The 20,937-nt window shown below is 50.8% G+C and overlaps 9 protein-coding genes across 9 annotated transcripts; 2 read left to right on the top strand and 7 right to left on the bottom strand.

The window, feature by feature from the left end:
* Positions 1–114: 114 nt before the first annotated feature.
* On the bottom strand, positions 115–2,445 carry PV06_06607 (uncharacterized protein). The gene is made up of 3 exons (XM_016407746.1): positions 2,200–2,445; positions 1,646–2,046; positions 115–1,568 (listed from the first exon to the last, which is right to left on the bottom strand). The coding sequence occupies exons 1-3, from the start codon at positions 2,253–2,255 to the stop codon at positions 196–198; spliced, it is 1,830 nt and encodes a 609-aa protein (XP_016261226.1). The 5' UTR covers positions 2,256–2,445; the 3' UTR covers positions 115–195.
* A 451-nt stretch (positions 2,446–2,896) lies between these two features.
* PV06_06606 (uncharacterized protein) lies at positions 2,897–5,394 on the bottom strand. The gene is made up of 3 exons (XM_016407745.1): positions 5,270–5,394; positions 4,954–5,217; positions 2,897–4,905 (listed from the first exon to the last, which is right to left on the bottom strand). Exons 1-3 carry the CDS (start codon positions 5,312–5,314, stop codon positions 3,184–3,186), a joined length of 2,031 nt encoding a protein of 676 aa, XP_016261225.1. The 5' UTR covers positions 5,315–5,394; the 3' UTR covers positions 2,897–3,183.
* Positions 5,395–5,868: 474 nt separating this feature from the next.
* PV06_06605 (uncharacterized protein) lies at positions 5,869–8,147 on the top strand. Its single transcript, XM_016407744.1, has 4 exons — positions 5,869–6,205; positions 6,261–6,707; positions 6,774–7,346; positions 7,429–8,147. The coding sequence occupies exons 1-4, from the start codon at positions 6,106–6,108 to the stop codon at positions 7,899–7,901; spliced, it is 1,593 nt and encodes a 530-aa protein (XP_016261224.1). The 5' UTR covers positions 5,869–6,105; the 3' UTR covers positions 7,902–8,147.
* Positions 8,148–8,561: 414 nt separating this feature from the next.
* PV06_06604 (uncharacterized protein) lies at positions 8,562–10,012 on the bottom strand. Its single transcript, XM_016407743.1, has one exon. It carries the CDS (start codon positions 9,769–9,771, stop codon positions 8,854–8,856), a length of 918 nt encoding a protein of 305 aa, XP_016261223.1. The 5' UTR covers positions 9,772–10,012; the 3' UTR covers positions 8,562–8,853.
* A 1,424-nt stretch (positions 10,013–11,436) lies between these two features.
* PV06_06603 (proteasome subunit beta type-5) lies at positions 11,437–12,340 on the bottom strand (the record flags this gene model as incomplete). Its single annotated transcript, XM_016407742.1, has 2 exons — positions 11,437–11,934; positions 11,987–12,340. 2 exons carry the CDS (start codon positions 12,338–12,340, stop codon positions 11,437–11,439), a joined length of 852 nt encoding a protein of 283 aa, XP_016261222.1.
* Positions 12,341–13,286: 946 nt separating this feature from the next.
* Positions 13,287–14,342, bottom strand: PV06_06602 (uncharacterized protein; the record flags this gene model as incomplete). The annotated part of the gene is made up of 2 exons (XM_016407741.1): positions 13,287–14,190; positions 14,242–14,342. The coding sequence occupies 2 exons, from the start codon at positions 14,340–14,342 to the stop codon at positions 13,287–13,289; spliced, it is 1,005 nt and encodes a 334-aa protein (XP_016261221.1).
* Positions 14,343–15,353: 1,011 nt separating this feature from the next.
* On the bottom strand, positions 15,354–16,036 carry PV06_06601 (uncharacterized protein; the record flags this gene model as incomplete). The annotated part of the gene is made up of 3 exons (XM_016407740.1): positions 15,354–15,672; positions 15,731–15,847; positions 16,005–16,036. 3 exons carry the CDS (start codon positions 16,034–16,036, stop codon positions 15,354–15,356), a joined length of 468 nt encoding a protein of 155 aa, XP_016261220.1.
* Positions 16,037–16,726: 690 nt separating this feature from the next.
* Positions 16,727–17,979, bottom strand: PV06_06600 (uncharacterized protein). The gene is made up of 2 exons (XM_016407739.1): positions 17,761–17,979; positions 16,727–17,704 (listed from the first exon to the last, which is right to left on the bottom strand). Exons 1-2 carry the CDS (start codon positions 17,881–17,883, stop codon positions 17,276–17,278), a joined length of 552 nt encoding a protein of 183 aa, XP_016261219.1. The 5' UTR covers positions 17,884–17,979; the 3' UTR covers positions 16,727–17,275.
* Positions 17,980–18,375: 396 nt separating this feature from the next.
* On the top strand, positions 18,376–19,976 carry PV06_06599 (uncharacterized protein; the record flags this gene model as incomplete). The annotated part of the gene is made up of 2 exons (XM_016407738.1): positions 18,376–19,071; positions 19,125–19,976. The coding sequence occupies 2 exons, from the start codon at positions 18,376–18,378 to the stop codon at positions 19,974–19,976; spliced, it is 1,548 nt and encodes a 515-aa protein (XP_016261218.1).
* Positions 19,977–20,937: the final 961 nt, after the last annotated feature.

Genomic DNA, 20,937 nt, shown 5'->3' with positions numbered 1-20,937 from the left:
CAATATACTTGTGTGGGTGTGTTGTGTGTGTGTGTGTGTGTGGTTGATATGATCATGAGACCTGCGCCTTGAAACAATGTGAGACATGGAAGAAGAAGAAAAAGAATTCAGAGGGTTCAATCGTTCTGAGCGGCATCAGCAGCAGCCATCTTTATATCTTTCCTCCCTTCCCATTTCATTCATTACCATTATTGACTAAACTGAAGTCACCGACAACACCCTCTCAACCCTGATATCAACAGGAACACCAAACCCATGCTCCCCACCAGCCTTGTTCTTCTTCTTTCCCAACTTTTCAATCTCGTCAATCATAGGATTCAGAATCGCTGGCTCTGTCAAGACATCGTCTTTCAGACACTTGACTTCCAGTACCACCCCTTGAGCCAGGCCCTTCTTACCCAACCCGTCAGCCCAATACGCCTTCAGTTTCAACCTTCTTTTCGCACCAATCCGTCCAGCAGGATATAGACTCCCGACCAAAGCTGCGACTCGTCCTAGATACGTCGCCCACCAAATCTCTTGATTCTTCAATAACCCCTTCAACCGTCTCTCCAGATCATCATACGGAGGCGGTAAATCTCCTCCCCATCTCGCGCATAGAGCCAGAGACAGAACAGCTCTCTGACTATGACTCAAGCCATGAGCGCCAGACAGCACACCCGTGATAGGTAAACACAGTGCACCCATGCCTCTGGACTCCTTGTTCCCGATGATAGTCCCTAGAAACATCAGATCCGCAACTGCCCGGGCCAATGCACGTCCAATTGTCCTTGGGACTTCTCTGTCCAGGTTATTCTCCCCCGGTATGGCGTTGAAGAGCATGTCTCCAATCTCCTCTGCGTTTGGACCTGCGAACTGCTGTGTTGCAGCTACAAGAGGATCCTGGGCCCGAATATCCCGACTCAGCGTATCAAATAGGAACCCTTCCCTCACACCACCTTGGCAGAACCTCACATTCGAAACCACCGGTACTGCCTCGACAAGCACATTCACCAAAAGAGCAACGGCCGGAACCTGTGCCGCTCGTCGCTTACTTATCCGAAACACACTCTCTTCCGCTGCGACGACACTGATCTCCCGGGTTTGTTGGAATTCCCGCTTTCTTACACTGAAGCCATTGATGATCGGGATAGGATATGGACTGACTTTATGTTGGCTCATGAGTAAGTAGCCCCATCCTCGGAACCCGCCACCGGATAGGTACAGTGTCAGGCCGCCGTGCTTGGCCTTGTAACGGAGCGTTTCGGGCATGTCGGCGTACAGATCTGCGTAAGCTTGTCGAAATTGGGATATCATTGTTTGTTCAAGATCTTCTTTTGAGTTCGGAAGTGATGGTTCGGAGGCGGAGGCGGACGAAGTAGGAGATGATTTGAATTTGAACAGGTTTAGGCTGTTCAGAGATAGGTTCAGGGGTGACGTTGAACCGCTCGTGTTTTGTTTGGATTGTGAGATTTCGGAGAGTAGTCGTGTCATGGCAGCGGCACCGTACGGGAAACTTATACTGCCCTGGGGACTTGTCTCGACGGTACCGTTTCGAGAGACCATCCACGTTATTTGTGTACTTCCTCCTGTTTAACTTTGTCAAAATGAGAGGATCGTCAAAGGACGAATTGCATCAGCGAGGAGCGATAACAGGTAAACTCACCACCCAAATCCATCACCAACCCTTCGACCTCACTAAAACTACTAGCCACACCCATCGCTCCTATTTTTCCTTCGGCCTCCTTGGGCAACATGTCCACCTCCCAACCCGTGGCATCTTTGATCTGTCGTCGGAAATCCTCACTGTTGACGGCGTTCCTAGTCGCCTCTGTAGCGAGGATACGAATGTTCGTTTCGGGTACGGCAAAATCGGCACAGACGGTTTTGAATTTAAGTAACGACCGAACCACGTCGTCGATCACTTCCGGAGGGATCGGACCTTTGGAACCTCCCCTCGAATATTGTGCGTCGTAGAGTGATATACCTTCACGATCAGTGTAGATGGTAGGTAGACATCGAGCTGTCGAGGAATCTAGATTGGTGATGGAGAAACGTATACCGTTACTACACAAATAAGTACAAAGAGTGAGTGAGTGATTGAGATTGTAGTCAAAGTCATTGCATGTGTACAGACCGAGAATGTAAATCAAAAGGAAAAGAATTCCCGGACAATTTAAAAAAAAGAAGAAAAAAAGAAAAAAAGAAGAAGAAACGTACCTTCCCATATCAACCAATCCATAAAGACTACTCGGTTCCAAAGTCCGTAACGACATGATGATTTGTTTTTGTATTCGGTGGTTATCTCTCGTCGTGTATGGACAAATGCCTTTGTCCAATCAATTCGTCATTTTCGACAAGAAGAACGAGAAGAGAATTGGTGGTATCCGGTCGTCGTAGACAACGGAAATCTTATCCGCACAAGTATGGTCTCTTCTCGCCTAGAATTTCGGACTCAGTCTTGCACTGTAAGGGGAGCGAACAAAAAAAAAGAAAGAAAAAACCTTGTCTCAACATCTTGACGGAGTACGAGTAACTCAGTCGTGCGGTATTGACAATTGGTTGGTCGCTTTACAAGAGTAACCTAAGGAGCGAGAGGGCGAGCCACGGTCGTCCAATCAAAAACCAGGTACGTAGAGGATGCGTTGAGATCTCGAGCACGTGGGTGGATTTGATGAAAATCAGTGGATCAGAGTTACTGTAACCAACATCTAATATCTATCTATCTATCTGTATGTAGGTATGTATATATATATATACGAGTAGTCCATGTATGTATAATATCAAAACGGAACAATCAAATATATTTTCAATAGACACACCGATACAAAAACACCACCATCAACTCTATGTGTCAGGTATTTATTTATACCTGTTGTAGCTACAATTTTATCATGGACCTCTCGAAAAAGTTTGTTACAACGTGGCCCTTTGGAACCTCAGCATTCTGTCTACCTGCTTTTCACACCAATTCCTACCATACTGCTTTGCTTCGCTAGACAATGCAACGCAAAGCAAACCCCCCTTGGTACGGAGTAGGTTATCGAGATCTGAGAACCATTGCGTAAAATTCATACTCCATACTACCTGAGGCAGATCAAGTAGCAAACCTCAACCACCCGGCTCCAAAAAGCAAATTGCCCACCTTACCTGACCTCGAGGTTAATCTACCGAGACACTTGCTCCGTACCTATGTATACATGCTCAAGACATATCCTCATCTTCCGGAGGATGAAATGCATCCCCAAACGCCGAATCCTCCATATTGTCCAAATTCAAATCATCCCCGTCGTTGTCATAACTTGCAAGTGCATCCCCAGCCGTGTCCACTTCGACATTGTCAAAATCTCCACCCATGTCGAAATCAGGAGTGTTGAGTCCAGGAGTGCTTAGCCCACTGTTCTGGGCAGACTGTACAGGAAGTTCTGGAGGTGGAACAGTAGTTGTCTGTTCAGCCGGCTTCGTGGTATTGTCCGTAGTAGTCTGTTCCTGTTGAGTGGGTGCCTCATCCGTAGTCTCAGGCACCTCGGCACCACCGGAATCACCACCGCCACTACCTTCTTGATCAACCATGACCCATTCACTGCTGTCTTGGTTTTCATTTCCACTTCCATTGCCCTCAGCACTATCAAGACCTCCCATGGGAACATCCATTTCCAAGTCATCCGCCCCCACATCACCACCGACCGTTTCAGACTTCGCGTCCTCTTGTTTCTCGGGCTCTTGTTGGGCGAACGGAGGTCGAGCTTCAGAAGGTGCACTGGATTCGGAGACATCCTGTTGCGGTGGCTCCGAGATAGGCGTATCGTTGGCGTCAACTTTTGCTCCTTGAACTTGATCCGGTTGCTGTTGCTGCTGCTGTGTCTGTGGTGCATCTGTCATCTCTGTAGGCGGAGCGGCAGCCTTCTCTGGGCTGGTGGCTTGCGCTGCAGACGATGTGCTAGGTGCCGGCCTGGAGATCTCTGTGAGACCGCCTTTAGACACAACGGTAACAACACTGGTCCGTGCAACCTTCATCCCGGTTCCTTCTTCGACAGAATGTACAATTTCTTCAATTGCACCACGAGGCGTCTCTTCCGGTCCGTCGGCTTTGCTGTTGGTAGAACTTCGCCGTTCTGGCACGTCAGGCACGGTCCGTAATTTCTTTTCAGCAGTTGCGAGAGCCATCGACTGCTGTAGTCTGGCCATCCTTCGCGCGTGTCGCTTCTTCATCTTCTCAAGCTCCTCTTGCATCTCGGCCAGTTTCTTGGTCGCTCGGTTGGTGAATTCTTCCACTTGACCTGCTGGCAATTTACCAACTCGTGCAGGTGGCCCGGCGTTTGGCTCATGAGCTGCAGACAAAGGAGCATCGAAAAAGTCTTTTGTCAATTCTTCCAGAGCTCCCTTTCGCCCAAGTCCTAAATCGCTGGGCACAATGGCCAGAGTAGGGTACGGAGACTCCAAAATTTCCTCCATCCACTCATGATGTTGTTCGTAACGATATCGGCTGATGTCCCTCGGAGTCATAAAGTCAAGCAAATCCCCTCGGGAAACATCTTCTTCCTCTTCCAACGTGGCTTCTCCTCCAACACTCCCAGGTCTCCTGGCTTGGCCCGGCACGCCACCTCGTCCCATTGCTGTCGGCATTTGAATGATGGGCCAATTTGAACGATCGTGCAACATGAACTCTTTACGGGGTAGTTGTCCTTGGCTTTGAATCAATCGTCTCTGTTGAATCTGCGCCTGGACGAATGGGGTGATGGGGATGGACGCTGCAGGAATATGATCTCGAGACGAAGCCTTGGAATAGTGCGTAAGCCACAGACTGGGGTCGATGTTTCCATGGTTGGCAGGTCCCGCGACAAGTCGATAACGCTTTCTGCTGTGAGATGCCATTGCTTCGCCGGATGCTCGATAACCCGATCTCTGCACAAAAATCTCGAGCGTCTTTCTCGGTGTTAGTTACGATTGTCAAACCGGATCGCCGTCACTCACATAACCCCGGACTTCAGAAGTGAATCTGTGTTCTGCATCCGCCCAGATGTATCCATCACTTGCGAACGTCGTCTCCAACGCTTCATTCGGCTGCCATGTGAGCATCAAGGTACCATCTTGAGGAGTTTCGATCATCTGCCATTGTACCGGCTGAATTTCGCGCACCACCTTTGGGGCCTCCAAAAGGTACCCAACAATGGTTTCGAGGGAAGGGTTGCTTGCGACGGGGTATCGATTCTTTGAAAGTAAATGGAGATGAGGCAGCTAATTCATTTCAGTCAGTATGTCCAATCGATCTTGGAAATCATAGCCTTACCAGTTGTGGAGGCACGCCTGCCGCTGGATCTTTGAGCATATTCATTTTGATATATATGCGACAGCGAGACCCAGCAGTGAATCGAGATAAAGAGTGTTGATGCTGTCCTTTCGAGTACGGAGCAGTTTGCGGGCGATCTTGAACCGCGACTGCGCCGGAGGAGACGCGAAATGGGCTGGGGCTTGGCGTCAAAAGATGACTAAGAACTGCTCGGGAATCACGTGCAACTCTCCCAAGCCTTGCCGCTATGGGTCGTTTAGAGGGAGTCCTTTAGAGGGAACGTTGTTATATCTACTGTACAGTATGTCCATCCGATAACAATATCTTCTAAGACTAAGTTGTCGCTCGTTTGTTATATCTTGACTTGCGTGTAACTGCTTCGACAACTGTAGCTTGGACTTCTCCTCCTGCTCCATGGCGGACTTCGATCTGGCGATCCTCAAAGCCGAGGCGGGATTCTTGATGGCGACCGTGAGTAGGGAGGACTTCATCTCTGCCGTCTAGGTGGCGAGGGCGACCTCGAATATGTTGCCCGTGGGGTTTAGGGATTATCCTCGCCGCCACCTCGAAGGGTGGCTGCCCAAATTTGGAGGCAGTGGACCTGATCAAGATGATAGGTTTCACTATTCTCCAGGATTTGTCTATTTCCACCTCCACACTCGGAAATGTCGCACGAACGGAAATATGTACCTTGGCATATGCTCCCCTAAGAATTGTGCTTGGGAATATCTACGATGTTGAAAGATGTTATCTCAGAGATATACTTCTCACTCTGCTGAAAAAAAGGACCAGCCCAAGTGAGAGAGGGTCATAATCCCAAGTCTTTATCTGCAGCTATGCTCACTTCAGCTGCTGTTCTAGCCTTGCTCGCAGGGGCTTTGGGGTTGGTTTACATCTTGACTATCCCAGGGAGGCGGGCAAAGACATTGCCGCCCGGTGAGTCAGCTTTTGGGGTATTGGCAGCGACATCACCATCGCTGAGTGTAATTAGGCCCTCCAACATTGCCAGTCATTGGGAATATTCACCAAATTCCCCTCAAAAAAACCTACATCCAGTTCTCGAAATGGGCGAAACAGTACGGAGACATATATTCGTTGAAGGTCGCTTCCGGGACCACCGTGGTGATCTCCAAGAGGCGCTTGGTCAAAGAAATCATGGATAAGCAAAGCTCTTTGAGCAGTTCCAGACCAGTTGCCTACGCAGTCGACAAGTTGGTGTACAAGGGCGACTTCTTGTTGTTGATGAATTCCAATGATCCGCGTTTCCGGGCCGGTCGAAAACTCTTCCATCAGTTTTTTATGGAATCGATGGTCGAGAAGAAGCACCTTCCATTTATCAACGCAGAAGCCACGCAGCTGATGCGAGACCTTTTGGTCGACCCGGCGAATTTCATGCTACACGCGAAGCGATACGCAAATAGTTTCATCATGAGCGCCAGTAAGTACCTGACATACCAGTGAACGGTGCAGCCAGGGGCAATTCGTCCATGCTCACATATCTTAGCCTATGGCATTCGGACACCAGACATTCAAACACCACACTTTAAGCAGATTAACCACATAGGCGAACATATGACCGAATTGGTCATGCCAGGAGCGTTGCCTCCCGTAGACATCTTCGGCTTCCTCCATTATGTTCCCGAAAGATTCCTCGACCACTGGAAATCAAGGTGCCTTGAAATGCAGAAAGCAAGTGATGCTCTCTATGGCCACCTGATGGAATTGGTGATGGAGCGCAGAAGGAAGCGGGGACCAAAAGAAACATTTGCGGACCAGATCGTCGACCAACAAGACAAACTTGGGTTCTCCTGGCACGAAATGCTCTACATGACCGGCGTCGTGCTGGACGCGGGAACCGAGACCACCGCCAACGTGTGGATCATCCTTGTCCAGATGCTGACCTCGCGCCCCGAACTGCTTCGACAAGTTCAGGAACAGATCGATGCCGTTGTCGGTGAAGACCGGACACCAACCTGGGACGACTTTCCAAAGTTACCAATCGTCAACCAGTTGATGAAGGAAGTCCAACGGTTCCGTCCCGTGGTTCCCATTGCCTTTCCACACCGTCTCACAGAAGGTACGAATGCATCCGTCGACGCCGACGCTTGTGCTTTAGCGGCGAGAGCCTGGCCCTACTGATGCTGACGTGTAAAATCCAGCCGTGCAGGTCGACGGGTATACCTTGCCCAAGGACACCACCATCGTGGTCAACCTTGCCGGGCTTCACTATGACGACGCCAAATTCGCCAATGCCCATGACTTTGACCCAAACAACTACATCGGAAAACCCGGACTGGCGTCTGAATACGCAAACGTGGCCGACTACGAGCTCAGGGACCACTACGGATACGGGTTCGGCCGTCGACTGTGCCCGGGCATTCATCTCGCCGAGCGGTCGTTGTTCGTCACCTTTGCCAAACTGCTGTGGGGATTCGACGTTGGCCCGGCCGAGGATGCTTCCGGCGGTTTGCTTATTCCGGACTACGACCTCGTGTCGGGGTACACGGACGGGGCCGTGGTGGTGCCCCAGAAATTCGAGTGCAGCATCCAGGTGAGGTCGGAGAAGCGGAAATCGACGATACTGAGAGAGTTGGCGGAAGCCGAGAGGACCATCTTCAGCCACTTCGATTAGTCTCCCCTTAGGACACACAAGCAAAGGAAGATTGTAAATTTGCTGTCAGCACCAGACGAGTGCCAAGAGGGGGAGAGAATGTCGAATGATTAATAGTGAAAGCCTGCTCGTTATGCTCGAAAAAGCGGGAATGATGGCTACGTTGTTTGATTCCCCATTCTGATTCCCGAGTCTTGTTCGACATTTGTCCTGGCGATACTCTCACCACACATTGTGAGGTGATCTCGACTCTAGGGTGTTAAATGATTAGCAGCTTTAGCTCGTGTCCATTGAGTCTTCTTACAAGCCCCCTCCATCAAGCAGTCCAAACAGGCGCTCCGTCGAAGAAGGTTTTTGCTGTTTGTCCCTTGATGCTTCGAGTGGAGTTTCCCCTTTAGCGAGCTGGTCGGGGATTTAGATTGTGGAAAAGCCGGACAGGACTTCTGTTCGCCATTGTAGGAAGCCCTGACGAATTTCCACGGAAAAGTGCCTTTGCCTAGCCTTGTATCAGGGAAATCCCGAGGAAATATAGAAACTTCTATTGCCGCATATATTAGGCTTCAAACCCCGCGAACGGAAAGCTCGGGTCGGCGACTCCCATGCAGCTACATAAAAGACTACTGTTACGGTCTCGAGAGGGAAAAGCCGACACCTGGCGGGCTGTTAACAAAAGATGCATCCCTCGGCGCCGTGTTACAGTACAAGAGGGGGCTTTTTTTTTACTATGAACCATCTCAGCGGTGCACAAATTGCACAATTTATTCGTGGTGTCCCTCGCCTTCAATCTTTTCCTCTTCCCCTTTTGATACCTGACCAGATAGATGAGTTCTCCATGATCAATGACCCCAAAGGATGTTAACTCGCGCGGTTGTGTTTTTTATGAATGCCTCTTTTCCTTCCTTACTTCCCCGCTTGTACACGGTATGCCATATGGCATGGCAAGACTAGTTCTGTACTACACCAAGGTACCCACCTACTGAGGTCGTGACCACGCCAACAGGGCCCCGCCAGAATCAAAGTCCTTGGTCGGCACGGTCTGACCCATCAGTTGTTCCTTCGCGTCCAAGAACCCCTTGACCGAGTCTATCCGCATGGCCGGCTTCGCGCCGACGACGACCCTGCAGGTCTGGTAGTTGGCCGTGTTGAAGAACTGCCCGTTGAAGTCGTGCGGCTCCGAGGCCAGGGCGAGGATGGGGGCAAGGTTGCTCTCGGGCGGCCACTGTGCCTGTGCCTCGAGTCTCTCGTCGCGGTCAGGGTCGGCCTGGTAGTCCTGCGCCATCCTCGAGACGGCGACCGGGCCCACCGCGTTGACCCGGATGTTCTGGTCTTGGACCTCCAGCGCGAGAGACCGGGTGAGGCCGACCAGGGCGGCCTTCGAGGCCGGATAGGCACCCAGACCGGCCATGCCCAGCATCGAGGCGGACGAGATGTTCACGATCCTCCCGTAGTTCTGGGCCTTGAAGAGGGGCAGGGCAAAGCGGCACAGGAGCAACGGCCCGACCGCGTTGACCTCCAGGACCCTCCTGAGGGCCTCGGGGTCTTGGGTCTCATAGGCGCCGAACGTCGCGATTCCCGCGTTGTTGATCAGGATGTCGACCCGTCCAAACGCCTTCAGCGCGGTGTCGATGATCTTTTCCGCGTCCATGACGCTGTGGGTGTCGGCGACCGCCGAATAGCCCTCCTTTCGGATGGCCTCTGCGATCTCTTCCGCCGGGCCGGCCGAAGCGCCCAGGCCCGAGACGCTGCCTCCGAGGTCGTTGACGACGACGTTGGCACCGGCCCTGGCAAACTCGTAGCACAGAAGCTTCCCAAAAGACCCGGCACCTCCCGTGACGATGGCGGTCTTGCCTGAAAAAGAGCCCTTTTCTAAAAGACCGATCGTTGAAGCCATCGCTCCAGTCTATTCCACTTTGAAGGAGGGATGATGGTCGAAATGATTTCCTGGCTTGTAATCGTATCGATGCAACTTTTGAGCAGCGAAAACCCCTAGGCCCCCGGTTAGAAATAGAAGTCAAGTTGCAGACCAAGTTTTGTCCCAAAGGCGGCCAACTCTATCTCCAGTTCGGAAACCGACTTGTGTTTACCTCCATGATTTTATATAGAAGGATCGAGCGCGGAACGTGGAGCCTGCGAACCAAAAGGGTGTGCGCGCCTTTTTCCGTGAGGACTATTTCCGAAGGCGACGATCCAACTGAACGAACTGTATCTGTAGCACGGAATTGTATGAGAAAGGAGTCGGTTTATTGATAGAGATCATTCCTGGTCCAGGGCGGCCCCTGTCTTTCCCGTTGAAGCTGTCAATCGCTGAAGTTACAAATTTGCCTCTTGAGAACCAAGGTCTCGGTTTCAAATAGGTACACCGCGCCGCAATGTCTTCTCACGCGCCCGGATATGAGACCCGTAGGGAACTGCGCCAGGTTTGCCAACATACAGTCACCATCGAAGCCCCCCTCGAGATGGTGTGGTCGGCCCTCTCCGCCTTTGGGGCGCTCAAATTCTGGATGCCGGCCTCCGTCAGGAGCTGCTATGTCCTCGAGGACAAGCCCCAGCCGCCCGCGCTCGGCGCCGTCCGCAGGGTCGGCTCGAGTGATGGAGCTGTGACCGACGAAATCCTCGAGGTCTGGGACCTGGACAACCACTTCATCAGCTACCGACTGGAACGGAACCCGGCGTGGCCAATGACTGGACCCCGCGGGAGTATGAAAATGCGCCCGGTGGGGAAGGACAGTACGGAGGTGCTGTGGGCGGTCGACGCGGAAGATATCACAGAGGAAAACAGAAAGACCATCGCGGCTGGCCTCGAGCCTTTCATGGAGACCTGTATGGCGGAAGTGAACAGGCTCCTGACGAAGTAATAAACGGGCGGGGGTTTGACGAGGGTCGGAGAGAGCAAAGCAACAAAAGATCACACTTCGCACGCTTACGGAGTGGAGGAATCGCGACTAGATTTGAGAGGTTTCATACATCAAGTATCCCTTGAACTGTGATGTTACGAATGATGCACATCCTAATTCCAGCATAATTACCCTGTCTCAGGAAGAGTGGTTGGCAATGCCGAAACAACCATCCAGAAGGACCCGAGCTGCAAGCAGTTTTCTGACTCATCTTGGCAAATTCAGAGGGTCCCTTAGTCCGCCGGGTGGTCAATCGTAACTGTACGAGTGTATGCGACGTGATTTGAATGGCCATCTTCGAGAAGCTACGTCGAGTACGTCTTGAACTGAGCATGAATACCGTATCCTCCCTTGTTCTCTAGAGAAATCTCAGAGCCTTGAGGAAGACAAAATAAAGGATACTGCTCAATCACGTGATTTGGAGATGTAAGACGATACTGTATTCCGTACGCAGCAAAAGCCATGAATGAAGCCAAGCACGGAAGATGCTGGAGAATTCAGAATGCGTTCGATTATATCATTTTGTTAGCCAGTGGTCAAAGGACACTGGCGGAGAAATCTCCCTAGTACACACTGAACGAGTCTGTTCGTACATTGTCCACCTGATCACTCAGAACGCCAGCCAGGAAATGCTTGCCCTATTGAAAGTCCAACCCGAAGTCTCAGGATAGCTCGCTAGTAACGTTTGAGAACTCTCCCTTCTCCAGCTTGGTCTGCCAGAAGATGGGATTTGTGTCTGAGAAGCCGTGCTTGACCCAACCATCTTCCTTCACATGATACAAGTTGATGTAACCACCAGAGTATGCGTCTCGATGTGTTGCTGCCAGGATACTTCTTCTGCCCAACTCCAACGCCTCGTCATCCTCCAGGTCGTACTTGTAGAGAGCGTCCAAAACACCGTAAGCGAATGTCTGACCGGACCCGACACAGAAGAGGTTGCCTGATAACCGTGTTCCATCGGAATCAATGTAATAGAGCGCAGGTCCTTCCTGAGGAGTGACTCCAGTAATCATCGTACCCATCGACAAGCCCATGCCCTTGTAAGAGTAGACCAGATTGGCCAGAATTTTGGAAGCTGCGGCCACAGAAATTCGTCTCTTGTGTCGAAGTTCATGCAAACGGCATTGAATTCCCAGATAGGCGAGCCAGTATTGACAGTCCTGGGATGTGTGAGTATGTTTCCAATTGCTTCGCTCTTCACCTGAAACTTACAGCAGCTCCTCCAGCCATGGTTCCCAGCAACATTGGGTTGATCTCGATAACCTTCTTTACTGTTTGCGAGGCAATCCAGTTTCCAGCAGTAGCTCGTGAGTCAGTCGCGACAATAATGCCGCCCTTGAACCTGAAAGCTAATGTAGTTGTACCATGCGCAATCTTGATCGGGCAGTTTGGGTTGGCGTAGTCATCCGTCGTGGCACGCAAGAATGCGGAAGGTCGAGGAACAGGAGGTAAGGCAAATTTCAGCGAGAGTGAGGGAGTTGAGCCGGAGTAGTCAAGTTGTTCTTCCGCATCGAGGCCATCATTCCGAAAGGGAGACTGAGTGTATTGGGCGACGAGCGAGTCCATGATCAACAGGCCGACGGGCCAGAAGTCTGGAGTCTAGTGGTGGAATGGTCGAAAAAAGCTAAAAACACAATTGGAGGAAAGGCGTGTTGTTACAAAAGAACAAGCAAGGAAAAAGGAAGCAGTTTGAAGGAAGACAGATGTTGGACGATGAGAAGCAATGGATGGCCGACAATGGCTTTGATGATGGAAGATGCAATGCGCGTCTTGGGGGCCTGCAGCCGCAGCTCGATTTGACAGCCTCGTCACGTGAGACGTCCTCGGACCCTCCAGCCTTGCGGACGGCAGTGATTACCCAAGGTAGGGGCCTACCTCACTACTCCTCCGTACTCATTAATACCAACCTGTCTGCATATCTAGGTACCTAGACCTTGAAACGACTGACAGTGACTCAGATAGCTTAGCTTTTGGCAGAAAGAACAAGACATCACGGAAATCTTGGTTCGTGACGGATTTCATTAGTCGTACAGGTATACTCGCTTTACAGCTCCTAATCTAGCTTTCCGGTCCACGACACAAAACTCTCGGAACCTCGATTCAGAGTACCCTGTCTATCGCAATGGTTCGGTGTTATTTCTGCCACCACGAGCCTCCAGAAGATTATTATACAATAAGCGGGAGTAGTCATCATTGCACCGACTCCTGCCCTTGGCCATTGAAGGCGAATTGTGATGTTCCAGATTGACAATCAAGATCGAGTGAAACATCCTTCGGTGGCTCCGTAGTTGAAATTCTGAAGCATTCTAGCAGCAATGACTGCTCACTTGTATAGTATAAGCATCGTAGTACAAAAAGTCGTGATACTGTCGTTCCAAATTCGATATTTGTTGTTAACATTCATGTAAACAGAACTCTCATTCAAGAGGGTCGAAACGAAGCCGGAAATGCAGGTATACGGAACGAACACCGCCGTTCGAAATGAGAACTTGCGTCATACTCAATCACTTCTTCAAACCTCTCGTAGACTTCCATGAACAGGTTTCCGTCCGACCTGTAGAAAGCTTGGCGGTCGCGCTTGATATTGCGACTGTGTATTTTGCGGCTCTGGCATGCTCGGCATGCTTATTCTGCTGGAAGAGTAATCTGCTGGTGGTTCGTACCTGGTGTTCACTCCACTAGGACTATACGAGGGTTGAGGGGAGGAATATGGCTGGTGGTAAGGCTGGTTGTGTTCTGCTGGGCTCGGGCTGACCACACCAGGTCTGAACCTGTCAGATGTCATAGATGGCGCAACGGAATGTGATCGATATGTCGGTGGCGGGCTCAAGGGCACAGATTGGAAATTGTTATAGGTGTTCGAGTTCATCCTTTGAGCGCCTAGGTCCGACTGATACGAATGTGTATTATCGAAATATTCTTCATGCGTTTGTGGTGGTACAGGTGATGTTGGGCCATTGGGTACAGCATTGTAACCACTTCTCATGCGAGAGTGTTGCGGCTCAAGTCTTCCCATTTCCAAATCACCTTCCTTGTTGGGATTTAAAGGTTCACTAGTATCCTCGACCCTCCTTTTGACGGCAGTATCCCAGCTAGGCATGGGAGGAAGACTGTCCTCGTTGATTCTCTTGCTCGGCTCATCGAAGGTAGCAAATTGTGGAGTCATATGGTTGGCACCATATGCCATAGGTGCAGGTGCAGGAGCAGGTTGGTACCCTCCATAAGGAGTTGGAGGCATGCGAGAATAGTCGTCTTGAAACTTGGTCCTGTCGCGCCGTCGGCCACCAGAACCACAAGGACAGCACCGAAAGCAACATGCGCAGAGTTCGGCACCACAGCAAAGACAACGGGCGAAGCACCAGATAAGGGAGAGGAGAATGAGTGAGCCGACGATAATTCCTATTATAGCAGGCCATCTGCATGCCCAATTAGCAGACTATTCGCCCAAAGGCCGAGCAGACACGTACTTGCAATAGGCCTTCTGCATGCATTTATCCCAGCTGCTGAATGTCTCTGGCGCCGATTTGACATCATTGACGATGTCACGGGGGAGTAGGTAGTAGGCCATAGTAATAAGGAGTGAGATAGAAGCAGGTCTGTGGTTACTGTACTTCCAAAGTCGTAAACTGCGCAGTGACAATAGATACCGCGTTACTGTTTGCTTTTGTATACTCTCGACCGAGGCGCCTTTCTATAAGGGTCCGGTAGTCGGTTCTGGGTATCTCAGAAGGTGGTTGGAAATGGTCCCTGAAGTGAAGGCCGACCGGCGGACTGTGCACCAACGAATGACGTTTCCTTGCAAAAGGCTGGGGTTGGAAGTGAAGAATGGTGGTTGCAAAAAGAAACACAGAACGACCGACTTTGCCTTTGAAACAAAAAGAGCGTGGAGGACAATAGTCGCTACGGAGTACTTTGTACTCTGTGAGACACCAGGGATTGTGTAACGAGTGAGGCTGAGTACAGAGGGCGATTTCTTGCGTCGTAGCGGGCGATTTCACGAAAAAGAACGCGGAGAGCGATTAATTCAGTAGGCGAAGCAGGGGCTCACGGGGCACGCTAAACCAGGCCGCGCTCAAGGGTTCTAGGGAGTGTACTGTAGTGAGCCACAATCCTTGCCTGCCCAGACGCACGACACCTGCGTTTTGTGGGCTTTCGCAGAGGCTGAAACACTGGCTGCAGTCAATCCCCAAACCCGCTCTTGATGGACGCCATTTCTACCGATAGATCATCAGATGCTGATATCACTTTCATCGTGCCAACTTCCACAAGGTATGTGATTTTTGCAAATCTTCATATTACTAGGACTCCTGAATGGTCATCAAATCTTCCACGCCGGCCGATCGTCATGCCTCTGAAGCAACTCCGTAGTCACGTATCTTCTACATGAACTCGTACTCGTACACACTCATTCCCATTCAAATTAACTCATCCGCACGACTCTGTGGGACAGCGCCACACGGGCGCATTCCCAAATGAGCCTTGTGCCTGTCTTATCCAGCAATGTCTGTGTGCGCCGTCGCGTGAAATCGTCGCAAACTAAACTGACCATTATTCCCGATCTCTGTACAGATATCACCGTCTAGGTCTTATTATTTGGTGGAGGTCCCGGAGGAGGCTGGTAGACGTTGTCTCCTCCGCGGTATGTATTCGAAGGTGGTTGCATTTCAACGTCCGTTTGTCTCCCACCGAAATAACCTTGGTTTTCACCGTAATATCCACCTGCAGTTTGATTGTAGTTCGGAGGTGCTTGAGGTCCTTGGTTATATTGTGGCTGTTGCTGTGTTTGATAGTTTGGATTGTATTGCGCCGGACCGTGGCCCCAAGGTGTTTGGCCAGCCCAGCCGGTTCCGTAGTAGGGCTGTCTTCCCTGACGGCGTCTGCGGCGAGCGCTGAAGCATCTGGTATGGCTGTCAGTATGTAGCGCTCGGGTGGAGGGTGCGCATCGAGAGTACTCACGATAATAGGAAGAAGAAGAATAGAGCAGCGAACAGGATGACGCCGAGTGCGACCCATCTCCCCCAACTATACCAGCCGGAGCGACATCGATAGGCTTGACCGAAAGAATTGTAGCACCTGGCCATTCCAAGATATGTCAGCGGTGTGTGGGTGGATTGAAAATGAGTAATGTGTGCTGAGTGAGGATGAATACTGTGATGTGGCCATCTCATCGAACGAGGGTGGGTGACAAGGATATATAAAGCAAGGACAGGACGAAGTGGAGAATGCTCACGTATTGTAATATTGCCTTGCGACCAGAGTCATGGTTGTGACTGTGAGAGAGTGATGTCAAAGATGGCGGCTGCGCAGGTTGTCAGTGGGCGAGGAAAGATGACGATGGAGAAGTGATTCGTTTGTGGGCTCGGATGCTAAGAATGTTGTGCTCGGCGCGAAGACGAGTAGGGTCTCTTGTGCCAAATTGTTGGATGTTATACAAATCAATATGGCTATGAGGTGGATGAGAGAATTGCGAAGTGGTCAGATGGGTACCGAACACAGCAAAATACCTCTGCGCGGGCACAAGACTTCGGAAGGCGCAGCATACGGGAAGTCTAAGGCGGCATCATGTTCTTGTTGTCGATGGCATCACCATCTTGGTGGCGCAGCAACAGCCTATAGCAGCCGCAAGCCTTTAATTGGGCCCATCTACCTGACTAAATTGTCATCACGCTTGGGGCACCAAACGCCTGTAGTGTCAACTACCGCACTATGTGTTTAGGGACTTCTCTAGGTAGCTCTTTAAGCGCGGTCAGGTACGCAGATAGGTAGAACGCCTCGCTAGCCTCTTCCTGTAGGCACTATTTGCTCCGTACACCGCGATCCCCTGCTGATCAACTCACCCTTTGCAGCATTATAACGACTTCTCTTCTACGGAGTACTTTATTGTGCCGTTCTAGATAGTGTCCGAGTACAGACCCAACGAAATACGGAGTATCTTAAAGAGATTAGTTAATCATTACCCCATTACTCCCTGCTACATCAATAGTGCCGACTCCTCGACACTGTCGCTAACTATTCAAATATCGTCGAGCCGATGTCCCGCTCCTTCAGCTTGGCCCCGCGTCTTTGATGCATTAACCAAGGCGAGGCGAGGCGATGCTCTTGGCCGATGGGTCGCATATTCCGGGTACAACGAGTCCAATACGAAGAGAGCCTCTCCTCTTCCCCGCCCTCATTCGCCACAGCTCGTCATCATCACGTTATCATTGTCTGAAGGTCAGCGTAATGCAATATGTACGCACCAAGTAAAGGACCCCGGTATGGGTGTCTTCCGGTCAGCTTTACGCAACACGAGTATTCGTAACCAACACGCAGCTTGATCGGTACCTAATCCTTCCTGATGCCGACACCTGGCCCCTGCCATCTGCGTATGCGTATTCGTGAAATCCCCGACCAGTGCCACCATGCTTCTTTCATCATCCTAAGAGATATCTGCCTTGATTGGCACAGTGTTGTCGCTGTCGACCGTGTGTACAGAAGATCGATCCGTTCTCCCAAGGCCTGTCACTTCCCAGATCGCGCTACAAGCCACTGGAGAACGGCTTCGAGATTCGTTTCCTCTTTGGCGCTGATCCCATAGCAACTGATTTCACGATGTACAACGGATTTGAGATCCAGCTGGTCGATCAAGTCATCCACGGATAATTTGTTAGGTAGATCTGACTTGTTGCCGAGTACGAGTAAAGGGATCCCTTCCAGTGTTGGTTTGCTGAGAAGGTCGTGCAGCTCCTCTTTGGCCACGGGGATGGCATTTTTGTCTGCAGCGTCGACCACGAAGATGATGGCGTTGACTCCCCTACAGTAACGCTCCCACATCGATCGAAATCTAGGCTGGCCCCCGAGATCCCAGCATTTAATGGATACATGACCCTTTTTGACCTCCTTCTTGTTGAAAGCCACAGTCGGTAGAGAGTCGACGGTAAACTCGTTGCCCTGGCTCTACTGTAAGTAAGCTGTTCAGCAGAGGAGGTTCGAACAGGACAACCTACCGCAAGTACTCTCACCAGACTCGTCTTGCCGGCGTTTTGGAGCCCAATGATCGTCACATCCATCTCGGTGGCCCAAAACACCCATAGCAACCAATCCCACAACCACGTGAAGAACCCAGCCATTGCGTGATCCGAAATGACTTGTGAATTTGGTAGTGTTCAGCAGCCTGAATTAAGGGCGGCAGAGGAACTGAATGTATCAAGTCAGTCCTGGGATCATAAGTTCGGGTAATGATGAGCTGGATCGAGCCGCTAACGATGAAGGCAAAGGCTGGAGAATGCATGACTAAGCAGTGTCTTGGAGGCCTCGTCGAACACCGATTCATCCACTTCGCACCAACTCACATCACTCCGCTCTAACCAGCATATTTCATGCTACAAGAGTGTAACTTCAACTGCTGCGGATTAATTATGCTCGATCATCAATTCGTTCGTAATTTCCTTCTTCACCTCTAATCACACCCACACTCTCTTTCAACCTCTTCATTTCCCGAGTCTTCCGTGCAAACCTGGAAACCCCGTGACCGTGCCGGATAGAAGCCGAATGCGGACAGCGCCTGAGTTTGCCATGTCTGTCGCCATCGAGCGTCATGGCCATCTGATTCTCTAGTTGATATGTCTTCTCGGTCTCGGAACGGTTGCATAGACTGTAAAAGGGCCAAGGTCAAGTGCGATGAAGTTCACCCGTTTTGCGGGACCTGCAGGCGTCGACGCCGTCAATGCAGTGGTTACATTCAACCCATAAAATCATCAAGATCAGTCAACGGGCCTAGCAGTCCTGCGACACCAACCACTTCCATCTACCGGCTTACAGATCATGCATCCTCACCAGATCGCCCACTAAACGAACCTCGACCCTTCGCAGCCACTGAAGTACATGCTAGAGCGTACAGTTCTGCGTGCGAGCCTTTAGTAAGCCCGCATTCTCCGATCGCATCCAACGGTACCCCGTCGATAGATGTTCGCTTATTCGGGTCTGTACCTACGATACCGGCTGGTACCATCAACCCTGCAGACCAAACGTTCATCGAAATGTATTTTTTGCGTCATCCCAAGGACCTGGTTTTTGGCCCTGAATTCGTCGAGGAGATGAACTCGAGTGTCATGAAACTGTTACAGGATAGCCCTCTGGCCGTTGGCGATTCGTTGTCCGCTATCGGCGAAGCCTATTGTAAAGATAGCGCCCTCCCCGTGGTACTTCCTGTTGCAAGCAGAAGGGCTAGGATCCTCGCACGGCTGCGAAGTATGGATAAACAAGGAGTAAGCATGGAGCTCTTGTTGTCCATCATGCTCGGCTTATGTGCAGTAGAGGTGAGAATTGCTCCTTGACCATCTACCTTGATGGCTTTGCTGATGTCTGTTAGCTCGTCGATTCCAGCGCCCAACAGCAGACCAGTAACCTACCGGTTCTTCTCGACAATTTGTCAATGATGTTGCACCACCATCTGCGTGAAAGAGACGATCTCAACCAGCTCGCTAAATATTTTCTCCGCGCAATGGCCCGACAAGACATGCTCTTGTCGTTGACACGATTGCATCAGTCCAAGATCCCAACTTCATGGTGGTTGGACGATGAAGCCAAGATTCACGCCGATCGTTTCATGGGTTATACGGGCACTCTTATGCCAATATTAGCCAGGTTGAGTGATCTTGCTGCAGATATCAGGGCGTCTTGGCTGCAGACTGTCGTCGAGGACAATACTGTTGGTCCCATTCCCAAGGCATACCATACTGAACCCGATTTGCATGATCGCGCTTCGCAATTACGAAATGAATTGAGCTTATGGCATCCTACAGTTGATCCTACGCTCTCATTCCAGACTTCTCGCAAATTTCTCATGCATGCAAACAGTTATCGCGATGCTTCCCTGCTATACCTCTATCGGTTATTCAGTCCACCAGGTAGCTCAGCAGAAGCCGATCGAGCCGCCCTGACCATGGCCTATGAAGTGATGTCTCACATTGCAGATAGCGAAGAGGATCTGAAAATGTCTCTGTGGCCTGTGTTTCTTGCTGCTTGCGAGATGCGCTCTGATCCTGATAGGGTCAGCGCTACACAGGTTCTAGATTCCATCTGCAGAAGCCGTAAGACAGTCACAGCTCTTGGAACACGCAGCTTTGTTTTCAACAGGGTTTGGGTAGCCAGGGATGCTGGCATCGATTGGAACTGGATGGCATTGAATCTCAAATACCCTAATGAATTGCTTCCGATTTGAAAAATCCACCCAAGGGTTAGTATCCTGAATAGGCTGTTCTCTCTATGATTGCCCCTACTGGGTCTAACTTGCGTTCAGGAGTTTCCATCCGCTGGTTCAGAATGGGAGAGCAGCCTGCAGATCTTGGAGTAGCTACTGATTACACAAATGAGGACCAACCACTTGAAGAGCTACAGGCGCTCCGGCCATCAGCTTGGGATCATTCATTGTCATCAGCAGGTTTGGCACGATCGAGACGAAAACCAAAGCGGACATTCTGCAGGAAACCTCTTCCACAGCGCTTTCACCTGAGGATTAAGGTCATGCATAGGCGCAAAACATGCGTTCGCAGGGTCTAAGACCTGTTGTAGATATTACGATGTGCTCGTTGTCCTATGGGCATTGCAACCGCCAAGACACCGTTCTATACAACACCGAGGCACGATGATCAAGCAATAACAGCGATATACCACTATTCTTGGCTTCCAATGAGGCCAAAGGCTACTATTGATCAAAATCGCAAAGCGGCACTGATAGCATGAACAAGATAACACTGATCTGCTTCTTTGAGGCCCACTCATTTACCCCAACCTTGGGCTAAGCACGAATCAGGCCGCATTGCGCCGGTCGGCCATCTCCCGTCGGCTTGGACTAGACGGCCATTGATAGCATGCTGATCATCGCTACAGAAAAGCCCTTGGACTGCCGCCAAAGTCCGATCCCAAATCAGCACGGAACGTACATAATTGAGGTGCAAGTACCCTGATTGATGTTCGACCCTGGCAAGGCCAAGGAGGAATGGATCGCGTCGAACATGGCCCAGCTAATCACGAAGCAGCCATCTGTCGACATTCATGCAAGTGCTCTATCTTGCCACATTTTACATGAGGAGATGGCCACTCTCGTTGCCATATGAGATAACGATGTGCTCTTGCTGGTCGGCTAACGACCCCGCGCTGGATTATATAGCCTACGACCCAGA

The sequence above is a fragment of the Exophiala oligosperma genome (assembly GCF_000835515.1).
Source record: "Exophiala oligosperma strain CBS 72588 unplaced genomic scaffold supercont1.6, whole genome shotgun sequence".
Lineage (NCBI taxonomy): Eukaryota > Fungi > Ascomycota > Eurotiomycetes > Chaetothyriales > Herpotrichiellaceae > Exophiala > Exophiala oligosperma.
This window is presented reverse-complemented; position numbering and strand designations above follow the sequence as displayed.